This window comes from Octodon degus, unplaced genomic scaffold, assembly GCF_000260255.1.
Source record: "Octodon degus isolate 3935 unplaced genomic scaffold, OctDeg1.0 scaffold00197, whole genome shotgun sequence".
Taxonomy (NCBI): domain Eukaryota; kingdom Metazoa; phylum Chordata; class Mammalia; order Rodentia; family Octodontidae; genus Octodon; species Octodon degus.
In genome coordinates, this window is record NW_004524773.1 from 3,050,316 (window position 1) to 3,068,106 (window position 17,791).

Sequence of the window (17,791 nt, forward strand, 5' to 3'; positions counted from 1 at the left end):
AAAGCTGGTAAGAGAAAAGGAAAAAGAAAAAAATACACTTTAACACAGGATAGTTAAGATAGTTGTACAGCCAGTTTGTTTTAATTCATTTGCAAAGAAATTTGTGTTCATATGGTTTGTATACTATAAAGACAACAGTACGCAATGCATTAATTATTGCAAGTCTCCTACTAACCTGTTTTGAAACAGTTTTATGGTTATCTTTTTTTCCTTTTTAAAATAAAATACTAGAGTGAAGGGAACATCCGCCTTTCATGCATGAGCACCCAGCCAGTATCTACTCCTTTTCCTCCCACTGGAGGGTGAGAACACTCCCCTGTTCCGCTGCTTCTGGATTTGGCCCTGTGACTTGCCATGGTGGAATTTTAGCAGTCCTGCCCTCCACCAGCATCTTAGGCACAATTGCGTTTTATGCCCCTGTAGTCTGTGTAAAAGCACCTGCCAGCGGGGGACTGCTCCAGAAGATTTCAGAAGCACATGGAGGAGTCAATCCCCACCTGCCCACCAAACCATCCAATACAAGTAGAAAAGAAACCCTCCTTAGAAACAGAAGTGCTGGTCCTAAATCTCAGCTTGGAGATGGTTTGTTACGAGGCACTGTTGCAACATTTGGTGACTCATACAACTTTGTTGTTTTAAACCAGAGATTAGGGACTTGTTTGTTACTACAGCATGAGCTTGTCTGTCCTGACTGCTGCAGTGTTTGGCACCTGCCCACTAATGGCCACTCAGTAAGTGGCAGCTATTATGATGATTACTATTTATTCAGACATTGTCTGCAGAACCATCCTTCTCTTCAAGGTGGCTAGCACTGCACTAAGTGGTTTTCATGTTTCATTTATCTCTTACACTAACGCCGAAGAGGTTATAACTATTGACATCCACATTCTGCACAAATGAAAATGGAGACAGCAGGGAAGGTAAATCAGGAAAGCTGATCAAGGACTCTGAAGTGTGATGGACTGAGGTTTCAGTCAGGGTTCTGACTTCCTAGCCGACCCAGGCAAATGACATTCAGGATTTACCTCAGTTTGTCAGTCTGTAAAGTGGGATAATAATATCAATTTTATAGGGTTGTTGTGATTGTATAGTCAGGTATAGCAAAGAAAACAGCACAGGTCCTGTCAATGAGTGGCCCTCTGTAAAAGACAGGATTTTTCCTCTTCCTTGGAAAGAGGGAGACAGAAAAGACAGAGTCCTGAACCCTCTTCATCCCACCTCCTCAAGATGCACTGTGTGTGTCACAAGGACTCAGGCTTGCTCTGACAACTTTAATTTATAAGCACATGGTGGACAAAAGGGGACACATATTCTTGAGTCCTTCACTCAACCCTTCCAGAGGGCAAGGTGGCTTCATGGCAGTCAGCCCGGTGCAGGAAGTAGTAGTAGGAGGCCGAGGGCACCTCGGCCCCAGCCTTGGTGTGGCAGGCACTCTCCGTGGCACAGCCCCGGGTGGCAAACTTGGCGCTGATGATTCCTGGAAGATTTCAGACTGGAATGAGCGCCCCCTGCAGATTCAGGAGCTCGGCCCCTCCTGCTCCAGGCCTCTGGGGTCACCCCACCCTGCCAGAGCAGAACAGTTTGGGCCTCTGGTCCTGGGTCCTCATCCTCTCTTTCAGAGCCAGGAGCTACTCACCAGCCTTTGCTCTGCCTGCCAAGTAGATGCAGTGGGTCTCCCGGCCGACACACTGGGCAAGCTGGGTTGTCGCACATGTATCCCGGAAGGGCACCACGCAGGAGGGGCACAACAGGCCATTGACAGTGCGGTTGTACTGGGGAGCTGCATGAGCGGAAGTGTGAGGAGAGGAGGTTTAAGCCTCCTCGATCCCAATCTCCCCCAGGCCCTGGGGCATGCCAGGCTTACTAAGGGCTACTGCATTTTACAGACTCAGAACCAGCCAGGCCTTTGGGGTGGGGCCGCCTCAGCTGGGCTGAGCTAGCACTTACAGGGGATGGAGCCACGGTTGCAGCCGTCGCTCTGGCAGCAATGCGTGTTGGTCACCATGTAGTTATTGGGTCCCATGGTGGTGGACACGTAGCCCGAGTGGCAGTCGCTGGACTTCATGCAGGCCTTGACGGTGCTCACATAAGGGCCCTCTGTGAAGTGGGGGCAGGAACCAGGGGCAGGTGGCACTGGCCCACTGCTAGCAAACTCACAAGATTTCCTAAGTCTGTCCCTCCCTTTCACTTCCAGCATGCTAAAACCTCTCTGATCTGCCTGTTCTTGAGTGGTTTATTAGGTAGCCCTCCTTCCTCTGTGCCACGAAGCCTAGCCGGCCTTTGGTGGTTTCCCTGTGGCTGTCACAGCCAATACCTGAGAGTCTACTGGATGTGGTCCCTTCTACCCACCCCACTCTATCATACTTCTGTTAGAGTCTTTTCCAAGGTGCCTATGGGCACCCCCATGCCTATGTAAAAGTGATCTCTTCCAGCCTTCTAGATTTTGCCCCCTCAGGCTCCTCTAACAAATGCCACACTGTGCTCCCTCACTCATTTCCTTCTCCTGGGTTCTTCCATGGTCAGTTCCCAGCCCTCCCATTGATGGTTTCCTGTTGGCCCTCCAATAGTCTCCTCTGAAGTGTTTTCTGGTCTCCATGTCCCCCCTCCACCATGCAATGATCTTTCCCAAGCCTGTTCTAAGGTCTCCCCTCTTGACACCACCTAGGGCTCCTTTGCACTGGGCTCCTCTCCCCAAAGGACTCCTCCAGCCTGCAAGCCTTTCCAGTCTCTCCTTCACCTGCTGACCATGTGTCACAGTCTTCCGACTCATCTTCCTTTCACACTCCCTCATTCTCCCATGGTTCCTTCTAGCTGTCAGAATTGATCTGAACCTGCTCAGGGAATTTAAGTGGGCTCTTTCATTTAAGTTATGCCCCTTCCCTTCCCTTTCCCTCACTGGCCTCCTCACCTCTACGCCATCATCATCATCAACATCATCGGCAATACTCAGGACGGTACTCAGGACCTCCACACTAAACGGCATCCACAGCCCTTTTTATTTTGAGATAGGGTCTCACTAAGTCATTAAATTGCCCAGGCTGGGCTCAAACTTGGGTCCTTTTGCCTCAGCCTCCCATAGTGCTGGGTTACAAGTGTGGGTCATTATACACGGTTCTACTTTTCTTTATGAAGTTTTGCTGCATACTTCAGGGTTACCTTCACTTTTCTGTCTGGGGTGCTGGCTTTTCTGTCTCCTCCTATCCCACCATCACCTGTCTTCCTTCAGAGAATGTCTCTCTTCCCTGAGCACATTCCCCAAGCCTAGCGCAGCCCAGCGCGGCCCAGCGCGGCCTCTTCTTTCTCTATTGCCTGCACCCAATATGCCCTTCCTTCCTTTCTTTTCTTTTGTTTTCTTTTTTTCCTTTTTTTGGTGGAACTCAGGCCCTTGTACTTGCCAGGCAAGCACTTATTCTACTGAGCTATCTCCCCAGCCCCTCCTTTTTTTTTTTTTTTTTTTTTTTTTTTTTTTTTACAAAAGTTTGTCATAAACTGGCCTTGAACTCGTGGCAATCCTCCTGCCTCAACCTCCCCAGGACTGTGATTACAGGTGTGTGCCACCGCGCCAGGCAAGCCCACCTGCTTCCAGTTAGATGCTTCCCTCACGGTGATTCCCTGTTCCTCCACATCTACTCCTTCCTCTGCCCCATCTTTCTCCTGTTGATTTTCCTTCCCTTTCACCTATCCTGAGAACTGCAACGACGTGCTCTGCGTCTTCTGCCCTTTACCTCCACCCCCATTTTCCCACCTCCCTCGCACCGCTCATCCCCACCTCCACACCCCACCCCCGCCCTCCCAACCCTCCCCACAGCCCCCACCCCGCCTCCCTCTGCGCTCTCCTACTTTCATGGGACTCGCTCACGATAATCACACACGTGTCCTTGCCCTGCTCACACTGCTTCATTTTCCCGCTGCACGTGTTCTCGGGGCTGTTACACACCTCGCAGGTCAGACCGCACCCTGCAAGCAGGTGGGAGGGCGGGGGCTAGAGTTATTGGTGTGGTCTCCAGACCACGACTTCAACACTGCAGTTTAAAGAGGTTGGGAGAGGGGCCGGGGAGATGGCTCGGTAGAATAAGCACTTGCCTGGCAAGCACAAACGCAAGGGCCTCCGGTAAATAAAAAGGTTGGGGGAAGCCAGGTGTGGGGGCATGGGCCTGTAATCCCACCCCTCCTGAGGCTGAGGCAGGAAGATCTTTGCTAGTTCAAGACCAGCCTGAGGGCCAGGGATATAGCTCAGTGACACAATGCCTGCCTGGCAAGTGAGAGGTCCTCAGTTCAATTCCTAATACAGAGAGAGAGAGAGAGAGAGAGAACACCAGCCAGAGCTGCATAGTGAGTTCAAGGCCAGCCTGAAAATATAGTACATAGCAAGACCCTGTCTCAAAACAAACAGGAAAAACAACAACAACAACAAAAAACAGGGTAGGAAAGACAGACTTTTGCCTCTGAGAGAGGGAGGAACTGGTGTCACCCTGACTTTTCATGGGTGGGGCATTGATTACTGTCCAGAATCTGATGAGGAGGCCGGGATGATGCCAGTGAAGCAGCTTCCAGGGGTGGGAAGTGACTCTACTCGGAGCCTGCTCGCCTAATTACAAGGCTGGGGACTTCGGACGCCAGGGTCCTCTGAGCCAGCTCAGGGGCAGGGAGGGGTCGTGGCAAGGGTTTCCATGGAGTTCTGTGAAATTTCAGGTCCAGCTGGTTCCTGGGTGTTGGGTGTGGAGCTTTCCTCCTCACAGGTACTGCACAGGTTTTCTGAGACAGGGTCTCACTACATATTTGAGGCTGATCTTGAAGTCACTATGTTGCCCAGGGCTGACCCGGAACATATGGCAGTCCTCCTGCCTCAGCCTCCCAAATCCTGGGATTACCAGGATGTGCCCCATGCCCAGATATTATAGTGAGAGTAGGAGCTCAAGCAGAGGTACCTGGATCCCAGGTGAAGGAAGTGAGGTGGGGTGGGGCTGGGGACACTAAACAGATGGAGTTCTTGGTGCTGAGAGAGTAGCCAGCTAGAGGACACCTGAGGCCTAGACAAAATGAAACTGCCTGGACTACTGCATCTACAGGTAGGAGGAGAAGGGGCTGGGTGCCTGAACTCCTGAACTCAGAGAGAAAGGAAATCTCTCGTTCCTTTGAAAAAGATTAACTGACTTGACAAGATTTCCTTTTCTAATCAAGCTCTCATCGAGCTCTAGATTTCCTAGAGACCCTGCCTATAGAACAGAGGTTCAGAGTCCACCCAGCCCCCCTCAGATGGATCCAATCACATGCTCCTTGCCTTACTCCCCAGGCTTTCTCTTCCTTATCTTCTGCCTTCTCCGTGAATAAGTCCCTCTTCCCCCCTTCAGCTGCTTGCTGAATGCTCTCTCACAGACTTCTTTCCCACATTCCAGGAAGTTGTCCAGGTCCCTCCTCACTTACCGAGCCCCACGAGGGTGCAGAGCAGCATGAAGGCCAGCAGGAAGGTGTCCTGTCTTGCGGAGAGCCCCATGGTATGTGAACCTGCAGACCTGGGGCCTGTGCCCTTATAAAAAGCTGAGGAGAGGCGGGACCGGACCCACCTTCACCATGAGGAGAAAAATAGCTGAGGTCAGAAGCCAGGGCAGTCCTCCGCAGCAGCCTCCGGGTACCAGCATCCAAAAGGAAGCCCAACATCTTGTGCTCAGCCTCTTTCACTGCGAGGATCCTAGAAATCTGACTCGCAACCCCCTCTTCCTTGATGGCCCCAAAAGTTATTTTCTTGTTTTCTGACATTCACATGGTTCCCCCCTCCCCCATCAAAGTTGGATCACTAGAGCCCCTGCAGGTGTAGAGCAGTTGCTCTAGGAAGACTAGGATCCCCTCTTCTCTGTCTTCCCAAGCAGGCGCATAGCGTGGGACAGGAGCGCCCAGCTTGTCCAGGCTCGTCCTGCGGGACGGGGGCCTGTCTCCCTTCCCTTCTTTGAGTGCTTGACTCATACTTCCTCTTCTGTGTTTGGGCTGTTAGAACTTCAACCGCGCCTAGAACTGTACTTCTGGGTTGTGAGGAGACGGAACAGAGAGAGGTGCCCGTCAGAGGCCAGAGGCGGCCAAAGGGAGAAACAAGGGTCCAAAGGTTGTATACTGGTGAACTGAGGCATTTGTGGAAACATTTTAGGCTGGGTGTATGAGTGTGTATGTGGTTTGGAAGTATACATTTTTTTCTTTTTTAATTTATTACTTTTTAATATACATTATTAATGGACCTTCCCCCATCCCCAGCCTCAGAGGTCTAAGATACCAGAGTTGTCTCATCTGTGTGCGCAGGGCCAGCTATGCAGGCTGTCTGCGGAAATGCACTCAACTGTCCCCCGCTCGGATTCCCGAGTTGTTTGGGCAGTAACTACACCGTCCAATGAGAACGTCGATTTTCTTTTGGGCACCAATCGCTAAGGCCTCTCTTGTTGCTAGGCAACCAGAAAACAGGATGTAAAGTCCTCCAGAAGGCGCGCTGGAGAGCGGTGGAATCCGAGAGGGGTGGAATCTGAGAGGGGTGGAGCCAAAGAAAAATCTCCGTTGCTAGGGAACGCAGCGCCTCTCTCCCGAGCGGCGCTACTGGGCCTGCGCAGAGTCGACGCGAGCGCGGCGCGCCGCGGTTTGAAAGGCCCTGGCTTCGCGCGCTTGCGCACCGAAGCCCGCGCCGGGAGCTCCCCTTCCCCGCCCCCCAAAGCCTCCCCTTCCTCACTCTCCAGTCTAGGCGAAGAGCACGACTTTGACATGCCGGAGATCCGCCTCCGCCACGTCGTGTCCTGCAGCAGCCAGGATTCGGTGAGGGACTGGCGTCGGGGGAGGTTGGCAGGCGTGCGAGAATACAGGGGGCTCTGTAAGAACTCTCAGGGGTGTGAAAGAGAACTTCCTGGAGGCCCAAGGAGGGTCTTGGGGCGATTTCGAGAAGTTAAAAGTGAATCCTGGAGGAGATAGGGAATTAGGGAACTTTTGGGTTTCCGTGGAATTCCCGGAGAGACGAGGAGGAATGGGGGAGCTCACAGGAAACTTCCACGGGAAGTATTGTGGGAGAAATTTGAGGCAGGGAGTGGGGGGGGACTCACAGGAGAGCTTAAATCTGGGGTCTCGCGAGGGCATGGAGGACCCCAGGGAGTAATCTGAGAGCTGCGGCCCTAGCGCTCATCCCTGCCCTAACTCTCCGTTTCAACTCTTGTCCTCAGACCCACTGTGCAGAAAACCTTCTCAAGGCAGACACTTACCGGAAATGGCGGGCAGCCAAGGCGGGCGAGAAGTCCATCTCCGTGGTCCTACAGGTGATCCCATCGTCCCCCTTCTCGCTTCTTACTAGGGCTGTGGAGTCTTAGGGTGCAGATTCTGCTGAGCCAAATGGCAGTCTGGGGGCACATTCCCTTCTGACTCTCAGCTTCCTTACCTGGAAAGCAGACTGCATAATCCCTGAACCCAGGGCCTTACACACGCTAGACAGACCCCTGTCACTGAGCTTCCTTGCCAGCCATTTTCAAACTTTTGAGGCAGAACTTGCTGCGTTGCCGAGGAAGGCCGCAAATACTGACTCTCCCGCCCCAATCTCCCTAGTAGCTGCGACTGCAGGTGTACACCACCATGCCCCGCTGTTTTGTGGTTATTGTTTAAGTTTTCTTTTTATTACCATGTGTTTGCAGTCCATAATGTTTATATTTGTTGTGGGGAGTTGGTGTATTGTTTATATCACATTTGAGTTGTTTGTTTGTTTTTCTTGATGCTAGGGCTGAGCTTTGAACCTAGGACGTTATGCATGCTACTACGAGCCACACTTCAAGCCCACACACAGGCTTTCTGGGTGTTGACCACATTCTTTAGCTCTGAATGGAATGTTGAGGACAGAAAGTGGTGGGTTTGTGAGGGCAAGACTTACGTGGTCGCTGGGGAGATAGCTCAGAGCCTGCCTGGCAAGGTCCTGAGTTCGATTTCCGGTACTAAAACGAAGAAGACTTAGATGATTGTGTGTGGTACTGAGCATACTGTTGATCTCAGAAGTTCTCGCAGAGCCTTTTGAGAATTAGCTGAGGATTTTCCTCTCAGGAGAAATATACAGGCTCACAAAATTTTCTGATTGTAGTTAAGTATCTCCTAAATCTTTAATAAAAGAATAATAACAAAAGCTAACATTATTTGACATTACAGTCTGACAGTCACCATTCTGCATACCTCACATGGTTTAATTAATTGAATCCTCATAAAAACTCATACGACCTACGATGTGTTATTAACCCCATTTTACAGATGAGGAAACAGAGGCCCACAGAAATTATGCAATTTCCCTGAAAGCTAGTCTTTTAAGTTGTGGGAGATCCAGACTGCTGAGGATTTAGTTTTAGTAACTGGATTCAAATCCAGCTCTCTCTCATACCCTGTGACCTCAGGCAGATTTCTTATTTCTCTAAATCCAGTCTCTCATCTGTGCATTGAAGTACAAATCTAAGCCCAGGGTGATTGTGAAAATATGGTGACGTAATGTCTGCAGAAATGCTGTCAACATGTAGGTGTTTGTATAAAGGGAAGGGTTATGATTTTATTATAGGGTGATGTTGAGTTCTCATTCAGGTGACCCCAGAGAAATGACATTCAGTTTTAGCCAATCTAAAGGTAGACCAGAGAGACTGGAGGAGGAAGAGGCGGAACACAGAGAGGGGGGCGCTGGGGGTGGGGGGGGAAGGAGTGGGATCCTCTGCTCTGGGGGGGGGGGGACTGGAACCACAGCCAGAATAGGACATCTTGAGTGGGAGCAGCGTGGCCGGGCAGTGCACTGTGACCGTGATGACTTTGAGGGAGCATCCAGAAGATAGAAGTCAGAGGTGGACCTGGAGACAGAGAAGCTGCCAGGTGGAGGCAGGACTTGACACCGGGGGTAGGTGGATTCACTTTTATTAGTTCATTCAATAAGTATTGATTAAGTGTCTTCGTGTTCCATGCTCTGTGTTAGGTTCTGAGCCTTTACAGCCATGGGCAGTACAAGACATAAAATACTCAGTCCAAGGCCGGCCAAATGGCTCAGCGGATTAAAGCACCCGCAAGCAGGCACAGGGGTCCGGGCTTGCCACGCGGCCCTGACCCCAGCCCCTAGGCATGCTGAGATGGCAATTGAGACTGTGCTGTTGGTTTACCCATAATCCCACCTCTTAGGAGGCTGTAAACAGACGGATTACTACGAGTCCGATCTAGTAGTGAGACCCTGAACACCCTGCAGACACTTCCCTAAAAGATTCAAAACACACACATACACCCCTTAGTCCTGTGGAGCTTTCACAGGCATACCGCGCGTGAAACCTGTCACATCATGAGTGCTGTGGAGGAAGTGGAACAAGGAGGGGCAGTGGCCAGAGTTGTCGTTTTGTTTTACTTTTTTTTTTTTTTTTTTTTTTTTGTGGAACCAGGGATTAAACTCAGGCCCTTGCGTGTGCCAGGGACGTGCTTACCCTACTGAGCCATCTCCCCAGCCCTTCTTTCACTTTTTTTAAAAAAAAATTTAAGGTGGCGGCTCCATAGCTCAGGGGTTAGAGCACTGGTCTTGTAAAAAATGTATGTATTTGGTACAGGGTCCACGACCCAGGTGATACTCCTGTGTCAGCTCCTTAGCACTGGGATTACAGGCATGCACCCAGTTTTGGTGGCCAGCGCTGCTGGTGCAGCATGGGGGGTGGGGACCAAACCGGGTCCCTGTGCTTGCCAGATAGGCACCTAGGCCACTGAGCTATCTCCCTGGCCTTTTTGACTTTTGAAGATTGGGTCTTCTGTATGCAGTTCAGGCTCCCTTGAACTTTGTAGGCTGGTCTCAAACTTGCAATGATACTCCTGCCTCAGCCTCCCAAGTGTATTAAAGGGGTGTGCCATCACATCCCAGCTGAGTTTCACTTAAATAGGGAAGTCAAGGGGGCCAGGGAGATAGCACAGTGGTTTAAGCACCTGGCAAATGCAAGGCTGAGTTTGATCCTGGTTAAAAAAAAAAAAAAAGGCAAACGCATGTAAGTTTACCCCCTGGTTTGTTTTTTGGTTTTTTTTTAAACATTTATTTATTTATTTATTTAGTGTGTGTGTGTGTGTGGCCAGCTCACCCACCAGGGGGCGGGGCTGGCTGGCATGTGGTGCTGGGGGATTGAACCGTGTTCCCTATGCTTTGCCAAGCTTGTTCCAAGTAGGTGCTTTAGACCACTGAGCCATCTCACCAGCCCCTACCCCCTGGTTTAAAAAATAATAATAATAATAATAAGGGAAGTCAAGCAGAGGCAACCTGAGAGGGTGACATTTAAGCAAGATGAACTCTGTCAATATTGGTGAGCCGCTCCAGAGCAGGCTGTGCTCCACACATTGGTGGAACAACAGGGAGGTCTGTGACCAGGGTGGAGTCAGCCAAGGTGAAAGAGGGAGGAGAGGAGCTTGTGGGCCCAGATGTCCAAGGCCCAGGCAGCCACTGTAAGGACTTTTTCTCAGGTGAGGTCAGAGCCACTGGAGGCTCTGAGCAGAGGAGAGATCAGATCCCATATCATGTGTTGCATCCGGTTCTGTGAGGAGGGTGAACCGCAGCATGCCCAGCAGTGGGGAACCCAGTGCTGCAGCAGTTGGCAGCTTACCCACCGTGGAAAGCCTGGAGAAATCCAGTTGTGTGTGGCAGTGCGCATGTGCAAGGCAACTCCACATTCACCCAGTGCCGATTTTAGGGTTCTTGGGAAGTGACTGATGAAAAATACCTGGATGCCACGACAGTAGGCTCCTTTGTGAGTTCTCCCACTACCCTGTTTCTCCAAATACTGTTTTGCAACATCTTGTAAATTGCCCTCTGCTTGTGACAGCCCCGCACTTTTTTTGTTTGCTGTAGCCACACAGGAAGCTCTGTCACCAGTCCCTCACCCGCTCCTGGGCAGGGAGTTCAACCTCTTTGCCAACCACTCCTGGCCCAGAGGGGGTGGCTGGGACACAGTGCAGGTGGAACCCCTATGCGTCACTGTCACCGTGGCAGGTGCTTCCTGTAGAAGCAGTGTTAAACAGCTCGTCCAAGCCGTCGTCTTCTGACTGCTGTTCTCATCTTCCTCTTCTTTGTAACCATCTCCACTGTTGGATAAGGAGCGTAGTCCTCTTCGCAGGTATCAGATACCAATCCGCTTTTCTCTTTGGCCAGGCTGCCCTAGCTGACCCCACTGGGCTCTGAATCTTCGAGTAAACTGCCAGATGAGTGACTTGATTTTTTTTGGTGCGGAACTGGGGATTGAACCCTTGTGCTTGCCAGGGAAGTGCTTATTCCACGCACCATCTTCCAGGCCCCAAGAGTGACTTGATTTTGTGAGAAAAAAAGATCTTTTGTCTTCTGACCTCTGCCTCCCCCGCCCCCTGCTCCTGCTATGCAGTGCCTCCTGCGGCAAGCAGTAGCTCTTAGCAGCTCATTGTGTAGCCTTCCTGGCTTGTTTTGCATGTATGCAAGTGTGTATGAAAAATAAAAAAACATGGGGCTGGTGAGATGGCTCAGTGGTCTAAAGCACCTACTTAGAACAAGCTTAGCAAAGCACAAGGACCGCGGTTCAATCCCCCAGCACCACATGCCAGCCAGCCCCGCCCCCTGGTGGGCTGAGTTGGCCACACACACACACACACACACACACACACAAATAAATAAAATTAAAAAAAAACATGGGGCCCGTGAGATGGCTCAGTGGAATAAGCACTTCCCCAGCAAGCGCAAGGGCCTGAGTTCAATCCCTGGTTCTGCAAAAAAAAAGAAAAAGAAAAAACAAGGTACGTATACTGTTTTCCCCATGACAGTCTGTCATGGAAATGTGCTGTCACTACATATACTTCTCCCTCATCCTTCCAAATGAGACCTTACCAGGTTAATGTTATCCCTTAGTTATTGCGGACTGAGCAGGTCCAAGATCTCCCAAGTGAGTGAATGGCAAAGGCTAAATAAAAGAGAAATGTATGATGTCGGCTCCAGGAAGACCAAAGCCCTCTCTCAGAATTGGAGATTCTCTGGAGGCTAAGACCAAGATCTGGGACAGCCTGTATTTTTTAGTTATCAGAACAAGGGAGGGGAGTACTCAAGAAGGATGGAACCACCCAAGGATGCATTATGTTAATTTAGGGGGAGCTGTGTTAACTCCTGGAAGGTCTCCAACTGGGAGTGAAATGCCTGAGGCTACAGTCTTTATCTAGTTGAGGTTGGAGCCAGGTGTCCTTAGCTGTGACCTTGTCTTATTGTTTGAGGCTTCAGGGCTCCACCCACCAAGGGCCCTGGGCAGATGACAAGTAAACATGGTGAGCCAGTTGGTTAATTTAAGACCAGCTTAGAACCGCTTTGCTTTGTGGTGGTCTCCATCCGTGTCTGGCCTTGCAGTTCTTGGAAGTGCAACAGTTCCTTCCACAGTGTCCGTCTGCTCTTCGCCAGCATCCTACTTGTTTTACGTATGCAGTGCATCTGCCTGACAAAGGCACATGTTCACAGATGACCCTCGTGTTGTACCCATGTCCTGACAGATGCTTATGTGAAGCAGTCGCTTGTTTTTTGAGATAAATGTCACCGAACGTGAAATTCTCTCCACATATAAACTGTGCAGCCCTGTCGTTGGTTCTTTATGCTAACAATGTTCAGCAGCCATCTCCACTCTAGCTCCATGTTTCGTCACCCCTGAAAGAAGCCACAGAACCAGCAGCAGCTGCTCTCTGCTCCCGCCCCCATGTGCCTCTAGGCAACCGTGGATCTATTTTCTGTCACTATGGTTTTGCCTATTGGACATTTCACATAAATGTTTGCTTGTTTGTTTTTGGTGCTGAGGACTGAACCCAGGGCTTCCAGCTTGCTAGGCAAGCATTCTACCACTGAGCCAGATCCCCAGCCATTCACATAAATGTCGACATGGATTTCTGTGTATGTTTTGATTTACTTAGCATAATTTTCTTTTTGCCAGCTCAGCCTGCCTTCGTGGTCCCCTGGGCCTGCCTAAGCTTGCCTAAGCAGGCACTTTAGACCGCTGAGCTATCTTGCTGGCCCAGCATGTTTTTGAGGTTCATCCACATCGTAGCATGTATCAGTGCAGCTTCTTTTTCCTTTTGGTGCTGGGATCAAATTTAGGGCCTCATTCATTGTAAGCATATTTTCTCCCCCTGAGCTGCACCCTAACCCCTCATTTGTGGAAGGGCATTGAGATAGGGTCTCGCTGTGTAGTCCAGGCTGGTCTTAGACTCATTATGTATCCTAGGCTGGCCTTGAATATGCAGGGTTCCTCCTGCCTCAGCTTCCCCAGTGCTAGGATTACTGGCTTGCACTGCCACGCTTGGTTTTCCAGCCCCATTTTATTGTTTTGAGGCTGTGTCTCCCTGAGTTGCCTGGGCTGAAACTTGTGATCCTTCTGCCTCAGCCTCCTAGAGTGCTGGGATTTCAAGTTTGCACCAGCAGGCCCAGCTCAGACATTTTTTAATATTGGTACACACCCTACAACATGTAGTTCATGTGTAGGGTTCCCTTCGCTCATATGGAGCTTAAAAGTCAAATAGAGGGTGACAAATACTAGACAAATGCAAATCTGTATTTATATACTACTGAGCACTGCCAGTGAATAGTACAGCTGTCTTAGGGATAGAGTGGCACCTGGTAGGAGGTACAGGGTCTCTGCACTCGTCTCTGGAGAGGCAGCATTTCAGCAGAGACCCTAGGAGAGGCACTGAGGGCAGTGGGAAGGTGTGAGAAGAGTGGTCAGGTGGCAATGGGGCAGGGGAGCAGCCCAGGGTTGGAGCAGGGGCAAGTACAGATGCAGTGGTCCACAGGGCTCAGCCTTGGGAAGGCCCTGGCTTTGTACCTGCTGTCACCGCTGCTAGCCAGCAGTGCTGGGTGTCGGGAGTACATGCTCTAACCAGCCTGCCTGGTCCTCAGCTCTGCTTACACAGCTGTGATGTGACGTAAGCACTTCCTGCCTGCCGCTGTTCATGTGTGACCTAGAGATAATTATAGTACCTGATTCCCAGGGCCACTGTGAAGAGGGCAGATACCTGTCTGGTACATTGTGAGTATCCAGATGCCGCCTGCAGTTGCTATTGTGGGCCATCTCAGCCACTTGCAGAAGGAGGTTTAATAGTGTGACACCCCCTCCCCCACGTGTGAGCACACTGCCACTCAGAGACGCTGGGTACAGCTTGTGAATGGCAGGGCTAGATCTGGACCCAGGCCCGAGTCCAGCTTCCTTATAGCCCTGTTTGTGGCACTGGGCAGGCAGTGTCTTGGTGACCTCCTGGCTGGGAAGGGATAGAACAGATGGGAGCAGCAGATTGCCCCCCAGGGGGAGGGAGGCCAGCCTGAGGTGGTGGAGCAGGCACCTTTGAGGGTTGTGATAACTTGTCATTCCAAGATCCTAATAAAAAAGCCCCGAAGTGGGAGGCAGGAGACTTACCCCAGCCTTTCCGGACTCCCCAGCAGCTACACACAACTTTCTGTGCCTTTAGCTATTGGTCCAGCATGGTGAATCCTTTGGCAAAATCTTTTTTACAGAAAGCACTTTCCTCCGTCTTTCAAAAATAATTACCCAGGGGGCCGGGGAGATGGCTCATTGGAGTAAGTGCTTCCCTGGTAGGCGCAAGGACCTGAATTCAATCCTCGGTTCCACAAAAAAAAAAAAAAAAAAAAAAAAAAAAAAAAAAAAAAAAAAAAAAAAATTAATAATAATAATAATTACCCAGGCCAGGTGTGGTGGCATGTGCCTATAATCCCAGAACTTGGGAAGCTGAGTTAGGCAGGATGATCTCTGCGAGCTGAAAGCCAGCCTGTACTACATAGTGAGACCTTGCCTCAAAACAAAAAAATTGGACAGGGGAGATAGCTCAGCTGCCTAAATGCCAGCCTGGCAAGCGTAAGGTCATGGGTTGCATTTCCAACACAAAAAAAAAAAAAAAATTACCAGCATCCTGAATAATAGGAAGGTAGATCTGAAAGCAGGTGTATGTAGGGTTGGGGTGGACACGTTGAGGGAACATTTGCTCCTGTCATGGCTTTTGCTCTGTGCCACAGACATAGTCCCTGGTAACACAGAGGTGACATCCCAGGGAGATGGTGGCCCAATAGGGTCCATCTCCCTTTTGGTACCTGCCGCAGTCAGCCCAAGGGCAGAACAGACACTGATGCTGGCCTTTTTGTGCCCACAGCTGGAGAAGGAAGAGCAGATCCACAGCGTGGACATCGGGAATGACGGCTCGGCCTTCGTAGAGGTGCTGGTGGGCAGCTCGGCCGGAGGTTCTGGTGAGCAAGACTATGAGGTAAGCAGGGCAGTGAGGTGCTGACCTCTGCCCCATGTGTCCCTGTAGCTGTTTGCCACGGCTCCACCGTGTAAAAATACCACGCTTCACTCATCTGTCCATAGACATACAGTCTGCTTCCAAGGCCTAGCTGCTATGAGTGGTGCTGCTGGTCCATAGTACACAGGTGCTCCTGTATTGCTTTTGGAAGGTACCTAGAAGGGGACTAGCTGGGTTGAACAGAATTTCTAATGTTTGAGGACTTTCCATAATGTTGTAGTAGTTTACACTCCTACCCACAGTGGGGAAGGGTTCCTTTTCCCCTCTGCAGCCAGTTACCATTTGATTTGCTTTGATGACAGCCAGTCTTTCTGGACTAAGAATCTCAGTTTGGTTTTTGTTTGGAGACAGGGTCTCACTGTGTATTTCAAATTGCAGTGATTCTTCTGCCTCAGCCTCACAAATGCTGGGATTACAGGTGTGCACCAGTACACACCACCAGCTTCAGTGTTGTTTTATTTTGTCTGAGTTGATGTTTTCTTTATAAAGGCCTGAAATGCTGAATTTTTTTCATGTATTTATCATCCTCTGTGACGTATCTGTTTTGGTTGTCTTTTTTTTTTTTTTTTTTTCTTTTTAATTTAGTATAAGGTCTACAGGGTCTCACTACGTAGATCAGACTCAGTGATCTGCCTGTGTTCAGCAACCTCCCAAGAGCTTGGATTACAGGTGTGCACTGCCACATCCAGTCTCTGTCGCTCTCTCAGCATGCCCCGGGGCGGAGCCGCATGGCACACCATGGATCGAACCCCAGCCGCTGCATTCTGCCTAAGCAGAGTCTGCTGAGCTATCTGGCTGGCCCTTGGTTGCCTATTTCAGAACCAGGGATTGAACTCAGGCGTTTGTGCTTGCCAGGGAAGCGCTTATTCCACTGAGCCATCTCCCCGGCCCCCAGTTGCCTATTTTTTTTTTTCATAATTTTATTGATAAACAAATAGCAATGAGACAGTTTAAAATCAAATCGCTAGGACAGTTTCAATAACTAACACACTGCATACATTCTTCTTAGTGGTTAATTGCTGTACAAGATGCGAACTTGATATCCTATTTACAAACACCACTAGAACAAATCATTCTATTCATTGACAGAATGTAACTATATATCTATCCTAACCACTTTGAATACACAGATACAAAATGGACATTCATCTGAATACCCTTTTTTTGTTAAGTTCCGTTATTTGAATATTATAGGTGTGTAAACTCAGCAAAATATTCTAAAAGAGTCCAGTAACCCATAATAACATTGGGTCTTCTGTTTAACTGGCAATGTCAGAAATTATTGACCTGAGTCCCCCACAGCTCAACATAGCAGCATGGCTTTCCTTCCTATATTTCATCTTCATACTTTTCTACTGGATGGTTAAGACCAAGGTAAAGCAGGACCCAATTGCCTATTTTTTGATTGGGCCTTTTATTTTGGAGAGGAGCTCTAACTTTTTGACTTTTTTTTTTTAGGGGGTGAGGGGAAGGTCTACAAGGGTATTCAGGTTTTCACTGCATAGATCAGATTGTTAGTGATCCGCGTTTTTACAGCCTCCCAAGAGCTGGGATTACAGATGTGCACCACCAAGCCCAGTCTCAGTTGCCCCAGGAGTGGGGCCAGCATGGCAGGCCTGGAGATCGAACCCCGGCCCCTGCGCCTGCTTGCAGACACTTTAATCTGCTGAGCTCTTTGGCCGGCCCTTTGAATTCTTTATATATTCTAGATGTCACATCTGTCGGAGGAATAGCTGGAAAAATTTTTTCCATTCTGTAGGTTGTCTGTTCTGTTGGTTCCTTCCTTTGCCATACAAAGCTTTTTAACGTGGTGTGATCTCATTTGTTGACTCTGTGTCATTTCAGGTGTAATTTGGACTCTGTTTAGAAAATCTTTGCCTTCTCCTGTTTTCAAGAGTTTACCTTTTTTTTCTTTCAGCAGCTCGAGTGTTTCTATTTTAACATGTAGATCTTTAATCCATTTTGATTTTAGTTTAATACTTTTAAGAGGGCTGAGTCTAGATTCACTCTCCTGCATGTGGATGACCGGTTTCCCAGCACCATTTATTAAAGAGGCTGTCTGTGCAGTGTATGTTTTGGCTGATCTCAGAGATCAGATGGTTGAGTGTGTGTGGGCTTGTTTCTGCATCCGCTCTTCTGTTGCAGTGATCCCTATGTCCATAGCGCCTCCGGAAGCAGGGTCCGATAATGGTCCTTATTGCAGAAAACTTTCACAGTGCTCCATTGCATTGACTTACTACATCTGCTTAGTTTTCTTTTGTCAGTAATAGTTCCTTTGATTTTGTGTTTCATGCCTTGATGCTTTTGAAGAACACAGACCAGTGATTTTTGTCAGTATCATTCATTGGACAAATGTCTGGTGTTTCCTGGTAATTAAATTTAGTTCATACACTTTTTAGCCTAAATACCACAGAAGTGAGGTTGTGTTTTTCTTTTTCTTTATTTTTTTTTAACATTTATTGCGTGTGTGTGTGTGTGTGTGTGTGTGTGTGTGTGT

General features: G+C 49.4%; 2 protein-coding genes across 4 annotated transcripts in view; one reads left to right on the forward strand and one right to left on the reverse strand.

Annotated features, from left to right (window-relative positions):
* Positions 1–1,300: 1,300 nt before the first annotated feature.
* On the reverse strand, positions 1,301–5,791 carry Pinlyp (phospholipase A2 inhibitor and LY6/PLAUR domain containing). The gene is made up of 5 exons (XM_012517603.2): positions 5,425–5,791; positions 3,841–3,957; positions 1,948–2,097; positions 1,637–1,780; positions 1,301–1,477 (listed from the first exon to the last, which is right to left on the reverse strand). Exons 1-5 carry the CDS (start codon positions 5,492–5,494, stop codon positions 1,323–1,325), a joined length of 636 nt encoding a protein of 211 aa, XP_012373057.1. The 5' UTR covers positions 5,495–5,791; the 3' UTR covers positions 1,301–1,322.
* Positions 5,792–6,588: 797 nt separating this feature from the next.
* The window catches only part of Xrcc1 (X-ray repair cross complementing 1), a 24,404-nt gene continuing 13,201 nt past the window's right edge, over positions 6,589–17,791 (forward strand). For 2 of the 3 annotated variants that reach the window (XM_023704458.1, XM_023704459.1), the window contains exons 1-3: positions 6,641–6,789; positions 7,188–7,280; positions 15,145–15,255. In XM_023704458.1, coding sequence (XP_023560226.1) covers positions 6,739–6,789; positions 7,188–7,280; positions 15,145–15,255 — 255 coding nt within the window. In that variant the 5' untranslated portion in view covers positions 6,641–6,738. Of the gene's footprint in view, positions 6,790–7,187; positions 7,281–15,144; positions 15,256–17,791 lie in introns of all 3 variants that reach the window. The other variant, XM_004644339.2, reaches the window with a different exon arrangement.